Below are 20,376 nucleotides of genomic sequence, written 5' to 3' on the forward strand. Positions count from 1 at the left end.
TTGATGAACAAGGGGTGCTGGAAACAGGGCAACTTTCCTATTCCCTAAGAATTTTAACGGACAAACTGTCTACCAGCGGATGCAAATCATACTTATATTTAAGTATTTGGCAGATGCTTTTATCCAAAGCGACTTAGTACATTTAAAGGTGCAGTGTGTAAAGTTTAGCGGCATCTAGTGGTGAGATTGCGAATTGCATCCAACGGCTTAGTCCACTGCTCACCCCTCACTTTTTAAACACATAGAGAAGCTACGGTAGCTGCCACCGGACAAACATGTCATCGTCCGAGACAACTAAGTAAAAAAAATTGTCTGTTAAGGGCTTCTGTAGAAAAATGGCAGCACAAAATGGCGACTTCCATGTAAGGGGACCCTCTGTGTATGTAGATAAAAAGATCTCGTTCTAAGGTAATAAACATATAGGGCCCTATTTTAACGATCTAAGCGCATTGTCTAAAGCGCACAGCGCAACGTCTAAATGGGCGTGTCCGAATCCACTTTTGCTAATTTAACGACGGGAAAAATCGTTTTTGCGCCAAGCGCATGGTCGAAAAGGGTAGGTCCTATTGTAATGGGAGTATTTTGGGCGTAACGTGCAGTAAACCAATGAGAGTCACAGCTCTCATTCCCTTTAAAAGCAAGTTGCGCTGGCGCTATGTCTAATCCCTATTTAGATGACGGACTTTGTAAACTGAAAAACTAAGCGGAGGTAGAAGACCCCCAGTTTAAGATTAATGTTAAATAATTGTGTTGTTTTTCCCTTAAATTGAAATTGTTATTTTTTTATTAAAACCTTTAAAACCCGTTTTCTTTTAGTCATGGAAGTAAAAAGCAGGCTTGTAATTGCTTTAAATGTATGGCTATCCAATATCATCAAAAAATAATTTACAAGTATCTAAGATAAGGTTTGTACTCTAAAAATACTTTATTTGTAACAAACAGGAGATAAAGAATTTACAAACGGCTCTCCTCACGTTTCAGCACTTTGGACAGCGGTTTTTTAGCAAAGATTTTTTTTAAGCATTTCTTACAAATGTTTCTCATCTCGCCATACCCACAGGTACATCATATACAATAAATCCGTGAGGTAGCATTAAAAAAAAACATTTAAAAACAGACGCATTTGTTTAAAGCAAAGCATTTATTTACTTATCAGGCTGCAGGTAAAGCAGCTCTTTGCGCCTTCTAACGTCTCATAATCAGTCCCCATTTATAAATATGTCCAAGAGACTCAATAATAATCTCTTAAATTCAATCCTTTAATCTTTCATATTTAAAAGCATTTTTGTGCTGCTGCACATTTATGTACTTTGTGATAAGCAAACCCGCATTGTCCTCCCGTTTATAGGCGCATATTACTAATGCGCTCTTTAAATAACATAAAACATATTGCGCCATTGACTTTAGACTTTAGACCAGGTTTTTGTTGGTCAATGGCGTAGTCTATTTTAGTTGCCTCAAAATAGCAACGCGCCAACAATGCGCCTGAACACACCTCGTTTTTCAGACCAGAACGCCCATGAGCGCAAAGGGGGCGCAAATGCATTTGCTATTTAAACAACGCGGCGCTAAACGTGAAAATTAGGGTGGAAACTAGCAAAAGACACTTGCGTCGCGCATTGCGTTGCATTGCGCCGGGTGTAAGATAGAGCCCATAACATTCCAGTTCATTATGAAAGGTCTTTATACACCCCTGATAATATAGTTTTGTATATCATTTTGCATTTCTGTCAAGAGATTCTTCTAAAAATTACACACTGCACCTTTAAGCTATACATTTTATCAACATGTGTGTTTCCTATGAATTGAACCCCTGACCTTTGTGTTGCTAATGCAATGTTCTACCAATTGAGCACCCTGTGGCATGCTAATTAAAGCAACTGCACTAAAATTTACACTACTGTTAAATGACTGTTGAATGCTTTATTCTGATTGGTTGAGAAATGTATCACGGGTATGCATAATTTTTTGATAAACGCAAACCTGACCTGTCAAATGTCTTAAAATAACCACCAACATTACCACCTTGGGCCCGTCATCAATTATTATACATAGGCATAAAAATAAGAAACATCTAGTGAACCTCACTAATTCAAAACTATTTATCTAGTCCAAAATAGAGCACTTATAAACCAAGTTGCAAAAAACCTTTAAACAAAATCAGATGAACACATGGCTAACCATATGTCGACATGTGCTACCTAGTTGCAACGAGGTAAGCAAGACGTAAGACAAAAACTATCATTTCTAACACCACTGACATGTTATTATTTCACTAGTGGCCTCAGAAAAAAACATGCTAGAAAAATTTGATTTGACCCCTTTCAGTATGCATGCACTTTGGTCTGCTGTGCAAAAATGCAGTGCACCTGCCGACTGCTCTCTTTGTCAGTATGGAGCCCAGCCCTATGGTGGGCACAGCAACAGGTGCAATCGAAAGCAGATATCGAAGTTTCTCTGCCTCATCTCCCTCTTCCTCTCCTACTTCATTCTCCTCATCTTTCCAGGAGGTACTCTCCATCTCGGTCACTCCCCCAAATGTCACAAAACGCCGCCGTTCACCGGAGGGACGTTCCCGGCAACCGGCCAGGTCGTTCTTGGCAACCTTCGCCTTGGAGGCGATAGAGAGGCAGCCTTTCTCAAGACACGTCTGACATAGAGGGACAATGGGCTCGTCGCTGTTCACACGCACACACACACGCACACACACGAACATGAGATGGAATGATGAGAACTATCATATTGTAATGAGGAAATATTAAGTAAGTATTGATATGAGAGGAATGTACTGTATGTGACAAAAAACTGGCCAAGAGACATGATGTGACTGATAACGTAAAGCGACCAATCACAGCTCATTTTGTTTTGACATGCCATGCAGGGCTTGGGTTATTAGAGATTATACTTGACTGCTGTGACTAAAATTATTTGATTTCAATTGATATATATATATATATATTTCAGCTGTGTCAAAACGGTCACACAAAAAATTTGAGTAAAATATTTAAAAACTGCGTAAACTCATCCAATTTAGATCCAGTTAGTTACTTGTAATTTTGTTTGCAATATGCATCACGCGGTTAGCAAATGGATTACGGGCGTGTTGTTTGAGGCTGAGAGTAATGCAAGCATGGCCTTTTGAGATATATGGAAATCCCTGAGATGCAAGGCAAAGACTATGAATGACACACAGTCCTGGATTTGGCTCAATGTCTCTCATTCAGCTGCTTTATATGGTCTTTCAAGCTCACACACACACACAATCTCTCCTGCTTTCTCTGTGAGCATCTCTTGGTTTCAATAGTTGCCGTGGTGACGGCTGTTTGCTAAAGATGGCTTCCCTCTGCAAACAGATTTCTGTCTCACAAAGGCCCACTTTTACAAACATCTATACAATGGCTTAACAAGACACAGAGCCTTCTTACGTAGCACTCAAAGCATCGACACGCCAATTTTCTAGATCATGAGCCTTCAGTGATTTAAATGTATTTCAGCCTGACACTGTGCGCTAACCATGACGCAATACAATGCCAGAATTGTCTGTTTAGTGACTGCACAAACTTTAAAAAACCTTTGGGTAACACTTTACTTGAAGGGGTGTTCATAAGACTGACACGACACCTTCATAATCATGACATGACACGTGTCATGAAAATGAAGGAGATTTTATGCAAGTTTATGACAACTGTCATTAAGTGTCATTTGTTTAAAGGCAGGAATTATCTAAAAAACCTTTCTACAAATTAGTTTAAACTGTCCCTATACCAACACATAAGTACAATGTAAGTACTCTGAAAAAGAGAGCACAAAACTCGAGTGTCCGTAGACCTCTCACAGCTGTTTTAAACACAGTTAATTATTTCCATCCGGGACGAAACAAATGATGGGCTTACGCGACTATCACTCTCTCTCGCGACCATGGCACCACCCCTGTTGCTATGGGATCTGCCCACACATGCGCACACCTGATTGATTTGAACGTGCACGAGGCACTCTAGGAGGAGAAAAAGTATGGCAGAGAAAGAGCATTCAGAACTCACAGTACCTGCATATCCAGTCAGCGAAGGCAAACAAAGCAAAAAAAGGAATAAACGAAGAAATCAAGAGTAAATATCACGTGGCTTTTCCTCGAGTCGATGATGCGGTAGCGGTATTGTCTGCGGAGTGTAGTCCTCATCAGAGTCAACAATGCTTTCATCACGGAAACTCTTCCATGCAAAACACTGGCTTAATAGTGAGTACTAAAAGCCATCCTATCTGTTTATATTCATAGTGATAAAGTTAGGTGTATTATTACATGTGATTGTGACATGATGTTACTACATGCACCGCGCTCCTTCCTCTCCGCTCGTCTGAGGTAAATGCTTCTCAGCGCGTCGCGCGTTCATGTGTTTTGGGGGCGTGGCTTTAGAAGAAACCCAGAAGGGAGGGGGTGGAGTGAATGGAAAAATTAGTGTCGTGAAAGGTCTACAAACACTTGATTTTTATACTCTTTTTTTCAGAGTACTTACATTTTATGTATCGGTATATAAAGACAGTTGAAACAAATCTGCAAAAAAAAGTCTTTTTAGATAATTCCTGCCTATCCTGCCTTTAATTGTGTTATTTTTAATGCAAAGATGACATTGTTTGAGATGTCTTTGTTATGACATCTCCAGGAGTAAGTGCGTCTAAATGTGTATATCAAATTCAACCAATGGTGAGGCTTAACGCCAAAGACAAGGTGACGCGGGAGCCAGGAAGTATATCGCTATCTCAAATATTGCCAAAGACGGCGTTACAGGGATGCAGGAAGTACGGCAAGGGAGACGCAGCGTCTGGTTCCTTTCTCAGGGAACAACAGTTACATACGTAACCCGAGACGTTTTCATGTGTCAAACACAACTATGCAAAAAAGCATTTTGGTATGAATCAACATTCGCATACAGAAGATATAAGCATTTAAAGCGAATAGTTTAGCACGTGTACTTAAAAGGCTAGACATTTTATGATATTATCCTACACTACACAGGGAATAATATGGATTTTTTCCAGAAAACTTCTTGCATAAAATAGATTCAAGCACTTTCAATGACCTGTATCTATGTATGTATATTTTTCGAAAACTTCCCAGGGCCTTGAATTATTTCCCCCAGATTCACAAACTTTCAAGGACCCGTGGGAACCCTGCATACTGAACTCTCCTGCAAAACCGGTAAACATGCAGATTTGAAGTTGGTCTTTGTATTAAACAACTGGGTCAATCTGTGATGCTTAAATGCTAAGATCTAGATTATTGTGCATATGCTTGCATTATTTTCTTGGATAAACAACTGAATGTTAAAATTCAGTCATTTATGTGAATTAACATGTGGGTAGATAAGACTTTCAGCTCTGAAAAGTCTTAATAAAAGGATGCTGAGTCAGATTATGTTAGGTCAGGGGTCAGAGGTAATGGTCACCTGCTTTCTGTATTCATCTTGAGTCTCTGCCACTTCTCCAGGTCTGACTGAGTCATGGTCGTTTGAGTCAATGACTGCCGAGGATCTTTCTGTGGGGTGGTCCCAATCTGGCTCCGCCTTTTGGCCAGGTCATCTTTCTCTACATTAGGTACCACCACCCTACCCTCTGCCTCTCTGTCTGTCACCTCCTTATTCTCCTCCTCACTTTCACTCTCTTTCTCAGGGGTCAGGAAGGGGTTGTCCTTGCGAGTTATGATTGACACTTCTGCAAGGGCGGAGTCAGCTTCGCTGTAGATCAGTATGGGGATAAAAATAAGCTGAGCAGAATCAATGTGCATTCACAATGCATTGAAACTAAACCAGAAAACCAGCACATGCTCATGGCAATACGTATGCATTTTAAGATGTGGCTAATTCGTAAGATTTTTTGTAAGATTTGGTTTCACCACTGTGATGTTGGATTTAGGGGTGGTGTTAGTAGTGGTGTATCATTGTTGTTTCATACAGTATGTTGTCATATGAGTTACTTGGTACAAAATTATATAACTCGTAAAATAGCTGGGAATTCCCATGAGATCAGGTTGACAATACGCAGGGGTCACATAGCTACATACTAAATATGCTAAATACTAAACCTGCGATATAGCGACTTAGTAAGTTTAAACAAAACATAAACCATAAGAGTCCAAAAAAATCCTCTGGTAACTACTACACAAACCATCCCGAATTCAGAAAGTGACTGAATTTTTGGTCAGCTATGGATAATTAAATGTGCAAATCATAGCCACAAGTATGAGATAAAAGATAAAATGAGTTTGGGATGCGTAACGATTAATCGCGATTAATTTTTAGCAGAATAAAAGCTTTTGTTTACATTATATATGTGTGTGAACTGTGTACAACAACCATGTATATATAAATATGCACATGTGCATGTATCATTTTAAGAATTTTTTTATATATTAAGTATTTTTAGTGCTGGGCAAAGATTAATCGCGATTAATCGCACACAAAATAAAAGTGATTTCTGGCATAATATGAGTTTGTGCTGTGTATAATTATTAGGTATATTTAACCACACACATACATATATTTATTTCTGATTTTTTTATTTATATATATATACATTTTTAAAATGTATATATATATATATATATATATATATATATATATAATATAGAATATATAAAAATATAAATAAATATATATATACACATATAAATGTTTCTTAAATACATGCTTGAATGTGTGTGTATGTATATATACATAAAAATTACACGCAGGACACACTCATGTATTATGCAAAAAATCACTTATTTTGTATGCGATTAATCGCGATTAATCTTTGCCCAGCACTAATATATATAATATAAATTATACATAAATATACAAATGTATATACAAAATATTAAATATATACATGCATGTGTGTACATTTATCTATACAAAGTTATTATACACAGTTCACACACACACATCTATGATTGTAAAAAACCTTTTATTCTGCTATAGATTAATCGCGATTAATCGTTATGCATCCCTAGTTTGAGTGTCTTTGTGTTTTAAAAGACCTGCTCTCTGTATTTATCTTGAGTCTCTGCCATGTCTCCAGGTCTGACTGAGTGATGGAAGACTGGACCAATGACTGATGGGAATCTCTGGGTGGGCGTGGCCCCCCTCCAGACCGCCTCTTCGCCAGATCGTCTTTCTGAAGGTTTGGGATGGCTATCCTCTTTTCTACCTCTCTCTGATCTTCCTCATCTCTTTCTTTTTCTCTCTCTTTTTTAGGATTCAGGAAAGGATTGTCCTTACGAGTTATGATTGACGCCTCAGGGGAGGCGGAGTCAGCCTGACTGGGGTAGAAATATAACATCAAATGAAACGCACCAAACACGCTCCCACAATGAAACACACAGAACGGCAACAACATTGACATCCAGAATGACCACAGACAGAAAAGATCAGGAAAAGAGAAAGGAATGAATCAGTGATAAAGTCAGATGTGTATCTAAAATAAATAATACCATAATAATCTTAAAGGTTACATCATAAAGGATACACCAACCATAGCAAGTCATGTTTGGCGAATATATGTTTGGAAAAACAATAGGCAATACAATTTTCCCTATCTGCTTCAGAAAAACCAGGTCTGTTAGGATTTTTGGATAATGACAGTGTGTTGGCTTTGGAATGACCATGACCATGAGACCCCATCCCTCTCTCTCCCACACCTTTTTTTCTCCTGTTCCATCTTCTCCATCCTCTCCAGTACAGCATGCTGGGATGCCAGTCTGATTCCTTCCCATTTTTCTCGGTCCTTCCAGCTACAAGATCCCGGCAGGAAGTGATGCTTCACACTGGGTTTGAACTGATTCATGCGAGCTCTGCGAGAAGCAAGGTCATCCTTTTGAACATCTGGAACCTTACTGGGTCCCTCTTCGTCATCTTCCTCATTCGAGTCCCACTCATGTGGGACGGCGGTCCGCAGGAAGTCATTGTCACGCCGGAGAATGATGTCAGGAGAGGGCGGTTTAGCTTTATCAGCCTCCACGGCAACCACGTTAGGACTGAGGGGAAGATTTGCCATTAAAATATAAATTGAAAGTTTGGCTCCATAGCAAAAGACTTTAAACCAAGCCAGACAAGCGCCATTATAGACTTCATTATAACCAAACACAGAATCACGCAAGTTAGAGTCCATGCACATCTTCACTAACTAAACGAGTCATATGACACCGCACCAGTCGAAATATTAACTAAACTACAAAGACTTAAAGGGATAGTTCACTTTAAAATGAAAATTCTGTCATCATTTACTCATCCTCATGTTGTTCTAAACCTGTATGAATTTATTTTTTCTGATGAACACAAAAGAAGATATTTTGAGAAATTATGGTAAACACACAGCTGTAAGTGACCATAGACTTCCATAGTAGGAATAAAAAAATATGATGGAATTTAATGGGTACCAACAACTGTGTGCCTACCATCATTTATCAAAATATTTTCTTAGTCATTTATCATAATACTACCAAAATATTTTTTTCCTACTATGGAAGTCAATGTTCACTTACTGCTGTGTGTTTATCATAATTTCTCCAAATATATTTTTTTGTGTTCATCAGAATAAAGAAATTCATACAGATTTAAAACAACATTAGGACGAGTAAATAATGACAGAATTTTCATTTTAAAGTGAACTATGCCTTTAAGACAATTTACAACAAAACACCAAACAATCAATGTCACTTCATGCTAATGCAGCACAATTGTACACAATCGATGTTACATTTAGTTTGTTTTGGATGTGCAGCCTTCAATAAGAGTATCACATGCAGTTGCAACGTAAGTGTATTTAATATAAATTCCCTCAAAGTATATTAGCATTATCAATTAATCAACATATCAAAATTTAAATTATAATCGTAAAGTCGTACTTCATGCTAAAAAATATTAAACATTTCTATTTCTATGCTTATGTCTAAAGTAGACAGTTAGATGCTTTGCTCAAGGGCATAACAGTAACAACTTACAGACTCAACCCCACAACTTTGTGGTTACCAGACGCGATCTTTAACCACTTAGCCGCTCACACGTGGTTAGCAGTTTTATTTGCTTTAAAAACATGCTGATGACCATTCTCATAACAATAGCTAACCTGTTGTATCGCACAAAAGCGGGTAATACTTTAATCCCCGCCTTTTCCAACTTTCTAAATTTCTTGAGCTCCGCCTCCTCCAGCTCCACCTCTTTTTCACCCGCCCAGCTGAGCATTTTCTGGAACGCAGGGGTTCGAGACACGACAGCCCCCTGTTTTAACACCCCTACACTTTCTTCTCTGTTGAAGGGGTAATTGTATTTTAATAGTGCAAATGCACACACACTTGTTGGCAATACAGGATGATTCAAACAAACTCTGACACAGATGATAGGTGTCGACAGACAGTGATTGTTTGCAGACAGTACCTGAGTAAACTGTCACAGAGGCTTTCATTACCTGAGAGGTCTGTCGCCCCCTACAGGAGATGTTGATACACTCCTCCTATCTTCCTCTCTCTCGCTCCTCCTCTTCCTCAGGGGGGCAGGAAGGTAGGTGGTCTGGTTGCTTTTGTTCGGCAGGTACTGATTGAAGGGAAGGGCGGCACGGGGTTCTTTGTAAGAGACACGTCGGGCAGACATGTCGTCCTTACGAACGTCCGGCAACTTTCTTTGACTGCTGTCACCTTCAGAGTCTGTTTGAAAGAGATATTGCGTGTAATTGGGTGCCAGAAAATGGGAACAAGTCCCTCACTGATTTTAAATCCCTGCGTGTATTTAAATCTCTCTTGGTATAAAAATTACTGTGCATTTGCTGTGAATATTTAATATATTGCCCAGTCTCCTGAGCATTAAACGTGTTGAGAAAAAAAACATGGTGCCAAAGTAGTACCATCACTATTGCAGCGAATAACAGTGTCTGGAGACGGTGTGTTCTGCGATCGGGTGCCAAATGAGTCGAGACTGTCGAACGAATCTTCACGGCCATGCCTCGGAGGAGACAGCGAATCCGACCGCTCCGATTCCCAGCTGTCTATGTAACCACTGTCCCTTATGCTGCGCTTAGGGGAGTCCAACTCTTCACTTACACACTCCTACACAAACACGTCAAATACAACGTTACAATTGATAAGGCATGATCCTGAAACGTTTCATTTATATAGCAGTTTAAGATACGCGTTTAAAGGAAAACATTACCGTTTTTTAATATTTTACTATGTTCTTACCTCAACTTAGATTAATTAATACATATCTATATTTTTTCAATGTGCGCACTTAATCTTTGTACAGCGTGTTGTGAATGTGTTAGCGTTTAGCATAGCCCCATTCATTCCTTAGGATCCAAACAGGGATGAATTTAGAAGCCACTAAACACTTCCATGTTTTCCCTATTTAACGACTGATACATGAGTAGTTACATAGTATGGTGGCACAAAATAAAACGTGGCGATTTTTTAAGCGGATAAAAATGAGAACTATATTGTATGGCGGAGGAGCACTTAGAGCGCCACGTTTTATTTTGTGCCACCATACTATGTAACTACTCATGTATCAGTCTTTAAAAAGGGAAAACATGGAAGTGTTTAGTGGATTCTAAACTCATCCCTGTTTGGATCCTAAGGAATGAATGGGGCTATGCTAAACGCTAACACATTCACAACGCGCCGTACAAAGATTAAGTGCACGCATTGAAAAAAGATAGGTATGTATTAATACATACAAGATGAGGTAAGAACATAGTAAAATATGAAAAACGGTTTTCCTTTAAGGACAGATTTACCTTTCGCATCATGGTAAGGAGTCCCTCAAACTCTTTCAGGTTGAGTGTCGGGCCATTATAGGTAGCACAGCCGTTAGCAGCTTTACCAAGCCAGTATATAGTTATAAGCACCTAGTCATTCCAATGACACATAGACATAAACACACAGAGTTTGAGGAGGGAATACAATTATCAGTATATATAAAATTCAGTAAATAAATCAATGTACTTACATTCTTCAGTTTTCTAGTGCAGTCTAAGCCCCTACAGCAGGAAAACAGAAAGAAAGACAACTGTTAAGCAAATATAATGCTAGAAATGTCAGGACATTGGACAGCCATCATGTGCAATTATTTTCAATGTAGGCACTACACCTTCCAGTCAAGATCTTAGTTTAATCGAAAATACCAAAATCTCAAACTTTTTGGCTAAGATTATGTTTTTATTAATATATTAAACAGCAATAACGTCTTACATAATAGCATTCTAGAATTTGGAGTTGTAAGGGCTGCAGTTTTTGTCAACTTTTCTGTGCACCCATTTTACGTCTTTACTGTATACTGTAGGTCACACACAAAGTTGCATACGTTAGGTTTGCTCGTATCGACGTATCTTGCAGGTCTCCTGGATCAAAGAGCTGTGAGCCCTTCAGTCCCAACTCTTCACATCCTCTCAGAAACACGGTCAGATTATCCTGATGAGAGACACAACACACGTTGCACATAAGCTGACCACTGTTAGCAATTATTACACTTCACAATGTGTGTGTTTGAGATAAACTGTAAATTAACAACCCAGAGTAAAGAAAATAATCTAAAAATTGTTATTTAGTCTTGGACAGGTTTTGAAAACTAGTGTCTGAGGTTGTTTAAATGTGCTTGCTAGTGTTAAAATGCAAGATCACATTATATGGATCATAGATACAGCTGTCTCTGTGGGTCGTTATATGTAAGTTGTCCGCCATATTAGAAAGGTCCAAGGTGGTATGAAACCCAGTGATGCCAAGTTGGCGGTTTCCTGCAGAATTTGATTAATTTAAAACTGTTAACATGAATGTTTTTCTCGCAGATTAAAGGCGGGGTAAACAATTTTCGAAAAACGCTTTGGAAAAGGGAGTCGGGCCGAGTACCAAAACACACTTGTAGCCAATCAGCAATAAGGGGCATGTCTACTATCCGACATCTTGCCTGGGTTGTGTATGTGTGAGGCAGGTCTACAAAAGAAGGTCCAGATTTTATTGGGGTGGGGCATGTTTGTTTAGGTGATTTCAAATGTCAACATTGGATTTCTAAGATCATGCACCCCGCATTTAAATGTGGTAGGATTTTGTCCAATTGCTGAAAAAAAGAAGGTAATGTTATTAATTAATTTATAAAAGTAAAGTTTTGGTATTTGGGAAAAGGTCATTGGGTTAGATTTGATTTTTATGCAAATCTGGCAACCCTGCCAAGCCCGAAAGCAAGCAAGCTGACTGTTCCTCAGAGGTACATTTTGGTACCAACGTATGCATATTAGTTCCTCAACGTACACAACAGTACCTCACAGGTACATATGAGTACAAATGTATATATATCTGTGCCCAAATGGTACATATTAAAACCTTTTTAAAGAGTATTGCCCCAGTGAAAGTAAGGGAACATTTCTCAAACAGCAATAAGTTGTTTAGACAACAGTACTGGATTTGTTCTGAGACAGCAGTGCTGACACAAACAGACACAAGGCACAGACAAAAGACCAACACAAACAAACAAAATGCACTCACTAGTCCAGCAATGGGTGTTGGAAGTCTGTTGATCTTTTTCACAAGGCCTGGTTTGACCGCACTCAGCAACCTTATTGGTCATAAAATGTAAAAGAGATGACAATGGTGAGCATTTAAGAGCATTTATACTGTTTGTACAGTATAAAATGAATTACATCCATGGAATTGTCCCTGTAAACAATGTGTGTGTGTGTGTGTGTGTGTACCTGGTAATTATCACGTTGTGGGGACCAATTGTCCCCACAAAGATAGGAATACCAGTATTTTTGTGACCTTGTGGGGACATTTTGAGGTCCCATGAGGAAACAAGCTTATAAATCAAACAGGTTGATGTTTATTGAAAATGTGAAGTAGCTAGCAGAAAGTTTTCTGTGATGGTTGGGGGAAGGGAATAGAATATACAGTTTGTACAGTATATGCATTACGTCTATGAAATGTCCCCACAAAACATGGAAACCAGAATGTGTGTGTGTGTGTGTGTCACTCACTCGCAAAGCATAATGCCATTCTCCAGTCCACTTCTGAAATCCTTGTCACCGAATCCTCTTCCTGTCACTGCCTGTCAAACAGACACAACAGCAAAGTCATTAGCAGTTAAGAACTGATAGAGGTTCATTTAATAATGGAGGATTTAGAAAATAGCACTTAGACTAATATGACTAGTGCAAATTTACACCGAACCGTTGTACAGTGTTGAAAGGCATGATGTCTAGTTTAATAAGATGCCTGTTATTCATCATATTAATGATTTTTAGACTGAAATGAGTTCAGTCTACATTTTTATGTAACTGACATAAAACAGTTATGATCAGTTTTGAAGAAATAAATTGATGACTAGACTAGTCTGAACAGTTTATGCAATTGGCCACAGGTGGAGTTGCATCATCTCCAGAAATTTATAAAAGAAAAAAAGTCAACCTACAGCTAAATGCTACATCAACAAAGTTAGTCTAGAATCAGGGTGGAAAATCTGTGTCTACATGTCACAATTTATGAGTTAAGTGCGTTGTAGTCTCGATGAGATTTGTTGTAGTTACAAATGTTGGAGTGAACTCTACAGATTTTTTAAAGTGCATTTCATTGCTAAAAACAATGTTATTTTGTGTATTTGGTATAATATAATGTGTTTGCGTGGTTTATGGTTAAAAAACACATTATTTTCCACATACCGTACATTTTTGTAGCTCCAGATATACTGCTTTCCTCAAACGCTCTGATTTTGTACAAAACTCATCGATTTGAAAAGCTCTGTGTCTGGCCAGCTAATCTGTACGTTGTGATTGGCCTGAATACCTCGACGTCAGCCGGAAATATGACGCTCCTTACCATGTTTGAAAGATTCACTCACAATGCAATGCTAACCGGAGTTAACGCTGAGTACGAAGCGGGATGAATTATGATAATGTAGGTCTTTTCTACATCACCAATCCCTCCCAGGAAGTAAACTGTTGCCTACAATTTGTGTGTTTGTTGTAGTCCAAGAAAAGAGATTTATGTTGGAAACGATAACTTGCTTCATCGTTTACCTTGGGGTATTTACCTTTTGCATATCGTTACTGCATATGTACTAATACACTTACACACCAAAGGAAATGTAAAATCGTGAATCGGACCATAGTTGCTCTTTAATGCTACTTTAATGCACTTAAGTTAAAAAGTGAAAACACATAATGGGACCGCTAAACTGTAACTTTATCTGTAGATTTGGAAAAAAAAAGGTCTGAATGTTGTCTCTGTGGGGGTTGTGGGTGTATTTTTGCAGCTGTTGCTAACTGTGCTAAGGGCTAACACAGCAATGCGTCATCATTGAAATATGAGTCTGTGAATCGTCTAACACACATACTGTTTTTGTGTCCGACATCAATCACTTATTCAACATTCCTTATACATAGTATAGTAATGGTCACATTCTGCATTTCAATATATGGGGAAGGATGCTTCGGCATGTCTTTACATTACAATCAGTGCATCTATCCTCTCCTCTATGTCCTCACAAATTTTCCACAGTATCTGGATTAGAGATAAGCTGTTTTACAGGTCATTAGGTCACAAAAAGGACTTATGTAACCAAATATGCATCTGTCATCACCAACACACTCATACCACATTGTGGATCTGGGTCAATAATGGCACCAAATTGTTAAAAATATTAATAACGATGGTCATAACAATCTTTTACATTACATTCATGCATTTGGCAGATGCTTTTGATCAAAAGCGACTTCGAGGTAAACATTTACTCAGTATGTCCACTGGGATCAAACCCATGACTTTTGCATGGCTAATGCAATGCTCTACCAATTGAGCAACAAGAATAGTGTAACCCCAGATTTGATCAATTTCATTAGGACCATAATCTAGTCATGGGTTTAGAAGAGTAAATGGCTTTGAAAATACCATAGTGATCTGTAGCTTTAGGATATACTGTATGCATTGTTAAATGTGTGGCACATATAAAGTGTTCATCTCTGAACATAAATAAAACACTCCAACATATAACATAAAGTTCATTTTGAACAGTGCTATGGATCTTTACTGTCATGTATACTGGGCCAATTTACTTAAAAGCTCTAGATACACTAATGGAGAGAGAAAGACAGCGAGAGAGAGAGAGAGAGAGGTGATTGATGAAGACATTTTAGTAAGACCCAAAAAAAGCTTGTGGAAGCAGACATGCTGTTACGTTACCTTGACGGCAGGCTCTTTGTCAAAACACAGACACACACTCGCACCTGCTGGTGACAGTCTGGTCAAAATATCCACAAGAACACATCTCCCCTATAGTGCAGTTGTGCAAGAGACTAAACTTCATTCATTCAGGACTGACAAAAACTCTAGTCAGCCAAAAACAGGCCTTTGTTCCCGGAACTTCCCGCTGTGAGACAGACTTGGCCTTCCTTTATTTTTTACTAAAAGTGGAAACATGATAAAGGCATCATAATGGAGGTCATCCAGTGACACAAGTCACAAGTCAGATGAATGGCCAACATGATGTCACATTTACAAATCTGATGTCTGCAAGAAAGATTTCAAAAATGGATTTACTAATATCAATTTAATATAAATTTATAGTCCACAAATTTAAAAGAAACCGATCTTATTTTTTTAAAGATTTTTTATTAAAGTTTTAAAAATGAAAAGATTTAAAGAACCAAGCAGAAGTGATTTTTAATTGGCTACTGTCAAGGCCATGACTGCCCATACACTCTAAAAAAATGCTGGATTATTTTCAATGGTTTGTAATTTATCATATGCTGGGTTGTTTTAACCAATTGTTGGGTCAAATATAAACATTTTCTGTTTTAGTTTAAGCAGACAGCTGGGTTTGTCCCAGAACTGGGTCATAAATAACCATAATAAACTTAAAGGAATATTCAATTTTCCTAAAAGAAAAATCCAGACAATCCACCCACCACCACGTCATCCAAAAAGCCGATGTCCCTCTTTGCTCAGCCGAGAAGAATTATGTTTTTTGAGGAAAACATTGCAGGATTTTTCTCATTTTAATGGACCTTAATAGAGCCCAACATATATACTTAACTCAACACTTAACAGTTTTTTTCAACGGAGTTTCAAAGGACAATAAACGATCCCAAACGAGACATAAGGGTCTTATCTAGCGAAAAGATTGTCATTTTTGACAAGAAAAATAAAAAATATCCACTTTTAAACCACAACTTCTTGTCAAGATCCGGTCGTGATACGCCAGCGCGACCCCACGCAATATGTCATGACGTCAAGAGGTCACAGAGGACGAACGTGAAACTCTGCCCCAGTGTTTACAAGTGTGGAGAAAGACGACCGTTCCGACGTTGTTGTATGTCAACTGATACTAATTAATGTCTTTGTGTCAGTTTATTGTATAAAATGGTCCGCAAATGTGCGTTTTATATTTGTAACAAGTGACCTCCCTACGTCACTACGCATTTACGTTAGGTCGCGCTGGACCGGACCTAGACGAAAAGTTGTGGTTTAAAAGAGCATATTTTTTATTTTTCTTGTCAACAATGACAATAGTTTCGCTAGATAAGACCCTTATGCATCGTTTGGGATCGTTTATAGACCTTTGAAAAAAACTGTTAAGTGTTGAGTTAAGTATTAAAGGTTGGGCTCTATTAAAGTCCATTAAAATGAGAAAAATCCTGCAATGTTTTCCTCAAAAAACATAATTTCTTCTCGACTGAACAAAGAAAGACATCAACATTTTGGATGACATTGTGGTGAGTAAATTATCTGGATTTTTCTTTTAAGAAAATGGAATATTCCTTTAAGCATTTTCTTTGGTGTGCAAGTGTGTATTAGTACATGTTAACATTATGCAAAAGGTAAATATCCCAGAGTAAACACTGACGCGAGTTATTGTCTCCAACATTAATCTCTTTTCTTGGACTACACAAACACATGGATTGTAGGCAGCAGTTTACTTCCTGGGATTGGTGACGTAGAGAAGACCGACATTATCATAAATCCTCCCGCCTGGACTCCTGTTAGCATTGCATTGTGACCGAATCTTTCAAACATGGTAAGAAGCGTCACATTTCCGGCTATCGTAAGAGGTATTCAGGCCAGCCACAACGCACAGACCAGCCGGCCAATCAGGGACACAGCGCTTTTCAGATCAATGAGTTTTGTACAAAATCTGTGTTTTTCTGAGTAAAATCTGGAGCCACAAATGCACGGCATGCGGAAAACAATGTTCCTCGAACCATAAACCACACAAACACACCGCACCACACCAAACACAGAAAACAACGCTGTTTTCAGCAATGAAATAGGTGCCATTTAAACATACTGGATGTTGCCGGAGAGTCAACACTTCAGCCATCCAACCAAAATCCAACCACAGATCTAGTTATACCATTACTAAACTCTGCTAAATTTGCTGTGATACAAAAGACTTTATACTATACGTCATGTAGCATTGAGACATTTTTCACTGTGACGACACCTAATATATTCTGACCCATTACATCTTTATAAAGCATAGAGAGAGAGTATAAGTATAGCAGAAGAGAGCAGCACTATTCCTGCTTATAATCACCTAAGCAACAGCCTCAGCAACAGAAAGCAAAGGCAGGGGACAAAGTCTCACAGGATACAGTGTCTTAAAATACTTCTGAATATAGGCCACCTGACTAGGACTGTTTCACACTGACAACTACAGCTCATCCACATACGTGTAAAGACACAATGAGGATTAATGAATATGGAGGAGTAAACACCTTCGTTTTTTATAACTGCTTGAAAATTAGAAATCTTTAAAAAACAACAGAAATAAGCAGAGTTCACACAGTTTAACAGAGGTCTGCTTTAAAGGGACACTCCACTTTTTTGAAAATACATGTATGCTAATTTTCCAGCTCCCCTAGAGTAAAACATTTGATTTTTACCGTTTTGAAATCCATTCAGCTGATATCCGGGTCTGGCGCTACCACTAGCTTAGCATAATCTATTAAATCTGATTAGACCACTAGCATCGCGCAAACAAAAACAAACAAAGAGTTCTATATTTTTCGTAGTGGTATTATGCACTGCCCCACAATAGTCCCCTTGGTAACTTTCAATAGGAAGGGAATATTTCAGGCGCTGCGTAATATTACTACGCCTGCTGCACCCATGTTACAGCAGCAAAGTCCCTGATCACTACGCCGGAATGAGAGTAATGCTCCTAGCCATATCTGACTGGAAAAATCGCAACCTTCAATTCTCCGTCTGTCCTAGTACACGATGTAACCACAGAAGAGTCAAGTTTTAAATAGGGAAAACTCTTTGGTTATTTTTTAGCGCGATGCTAATGGTCTAATTAGATTAAATGGATTATGCTAAGATATGCTACAAGTGCTAGCGCCAGACCATCGTGTGTCTCAATCAGCTCCCTTGTTCAGTAGTCAGGGCACTGATCAGGGAGTCGGCCATTTTAAGGGCTGTCTCAATCGCAAAATCCGTCCAGTGCACTGGAACGTTCATTCCCTAAAAATTCCCACAATGCATCGCAAAAACCAGTGAGCATCGATGGTCCCTATGTTCCCTTAATGGAAATCACGTGACCTTTTCTGAAGCTCGCCAACCAAACATCTATGAAATGTGACAGAACTTTTATAAAGACAAACATTTATGAAATGTGACAGAACTTTTATAAAGACAAACGTTTGTTTTAGTTTTAAATATAAACACACACCGCTACACAGTAAGGGACCACAATCTACTCAATATTTAAAATATTAGTATTTATTTAAAATTGTAAAAAAAAACATTTAAAATGTAATGATATTCCTCCAAATTTATGCACGGATATGTAAGAGAATAATGACAGCGTTTTTCACAGTGCGCTGTTTAAAATTAAGTCAGAGAGATGTTGGTTTTGCCGGTTGTTGATGAGTAACAGCTGAATGAGCACAACGTGCTTAAGCAGCCATGTGACAGAAAAATAAGTGAACAGTGTCCCAATGTCAAGTGAGGGTCCTTACCAGTGCCCGAGCCTGTGTACACGATATACTGATTCACGACCTCAGGAGCTAGGGAACGAATTGAGACACAGGGACTAGATGTCGCCTTGGGGTTCTAAGCATGCGTCAAAACCGCCGCCATTTTGGAACAGGGGTCTTGTCATAGGAAGTATCTAGGTAAAGCTGCTATCTCCCCCTTTACTTCGAATACATGGGCGATGCCGGACTTTGTGCTGCTTATGGATATTAGGCCTACTAGCACTATACATTATAGTTAGAAAAAGTCTATTTTCATAATATTAAGGGCTTTATCTTACACTAGGCGCAATGCAGCGTAATCGGCGACGCAAGTGTCTTTTGCTAGTTTCCACCCTGCGTAATTATCATTTTCATGTTTAGCGCCGCGTTGTTTAAATAGCAAATGCATTTGCGCCTCCTTTTGCACCCATGGGCGTTCTGGTCTGAAAATGAGGTGTGTTCAGGCGGATTGTTGGCGCGTTGCTATTTTGAGGCAACTAAAATAGACTACGCCATTGACCAACAAAAACCTGCTCAAAGTTTAAAGTCAATGGTGCAATATGTTTTTTTGCTATTTAAGAGCGCATTAGTAATATGTGCCTAAACGGGAGGACAACGCGGGTTTCCTTAACACATACATGAATGCGCAGCAGCACAAAAACGCTTTTAAATATGGAAGATTAAAGGATTGAATGTAAAAGATTATTATTGAGTCTCTTGAACATAAATGAGGACTAATTATGAGACGTTAGAAGGCACAAAGAGCTGCTTCACCTGTAGCCTGGTAAGTAAATAAATGCTTTGCTTTAAACAAATGGATCTGTTTTTAAATGTTCTTTTTTTAAATGCTACCTCACGGATTTATTGTATATGATGACTCTGTACCTGTGGATATGATGAGATGAGAAACATTTTTAAGTAATGCTTAAAAAAAACTGACGCTGTCCAAAGTGCTGAACCTTGCGGAGAGCCGTTTGTAAATTCTTTATCTCTTGTTTGTTACAAATAAAGTATTTTTACAGTACAAACCTTTTCTTACATACTTATACATTTTTTTTGATGATATTGGATAGCCATACATTTAAAGCAATTAAAAGCCTGCTTTTTTACTTCCATGACTAAAAGAAAACAGGTTTTTATGAAAAACAAACAATTTCAATACAATTGAAAAACAACACAATTATTTAACATTAATCTTAAACTGGGTATCTTCTTCCTCCGCTTAGTTTTTCAGTTTACAAAGTCCGCCATCTAAATAGAGATTAGACATAGCGCCAGCGCAACAGGTTTTTAAAGGGGATGAGAGCTGAGATTCTCATTGGTTTATTGCACATTACGCCCAAAATACTCCCATTATAATAGGACCAACCCTTTTCGACCATGCGCTCGGCGCACAAACCATTTTTCCCGTCG

At 38.5% G+C, this 20,376-nt stretch overlaps 1 protein-coding gene across 8 annotated transcripts in view; it reads right to left on the reverse strand.

Moving 5' to 3' along the window:
- Nucleotides 1–20,376, reverse strand: part of limch1a (LIM and calponin homology domains 1a) — a 58,825-nt gene that overhangs the window by 25,634 nt on the left and 12,815 nt on the right. For 4 of the 8 annotated variants that reach the window (XM_055205619.2, XM_055205622.2, XM_055205620.2 and 1 more), the window contains exons 2-13: nucleotides 12,988–13,058; nucleotides 12,500–12,569; nucleotides 11,325–11,431; nucleotides 10,971–11,001; nucleotides 10,759–10,869; nucleotides 9,871–10,072; nucleotides 9,439–9,673; nucleotides 9,100–9,279; nucleotides 7,673–8,008; nucleotides 7,013–7,294; nucleotides 5,442–5,729; nucleotides 2,370–2,678 (exon numbers count right to left, since the gene is read on the reverse strand). In XM_055205619.2, the coding sequence (XP_055061594.2) occupies nucleotides 2,370–2,678; nucleotides 5,442–5,729; nucleotides 7,013–7,294; nucleotides 7,673–8,008; nucleotides 9,100–9,279; nucleotides 9,439–9,673; nucleotides 9,871–10,072; nucleotides 10,759–10,869; nucleotides 10,971–11,001; nucleotides 11,325–11,431; nucleotides 12,500–12,569; nucleotides 12,988–13,058 (2,222 nt within the window). The remainder of the gene's footprint in view (nucleotides 1–2,369; nucleotides 2,679–5,441; nucleotides 5,730–7,012; nucleotides 7,295–7,672; nucleotides 8,009–9,099; nucleotides 9,280–9,438; nucleotides 9,674–9,870; nucleotides 10,073–10,758; nucleotides 10,870–10,970; nucleotides 11,002–11,324; nucleotides 11,432–12,499; nucleotides 12,570–12,987; nucleotides 13,059–20,376) is intronic. The other 4 variants (XM_055205623.2, XM_055205625.2, XM_073865131.1 and 1 more) reach the window with 3 other exon arrangements.

The sequence above is a fragment of the Misgurnus anguillicaudatus genome, chromosome 3 (assembly GCF_027580225.2).
Source record: "Misgurnus anguillicaudatus chromosome 3, ASM2758022v2, whole genome shotgun sequence".
Taxonomy (NCBI): Eukaryota; Metazoa; Chordata; class Actinopteri; order Cypriniformes; family Cobitidae; genus Misgurnus; species Misgurnus anguillicaudatus.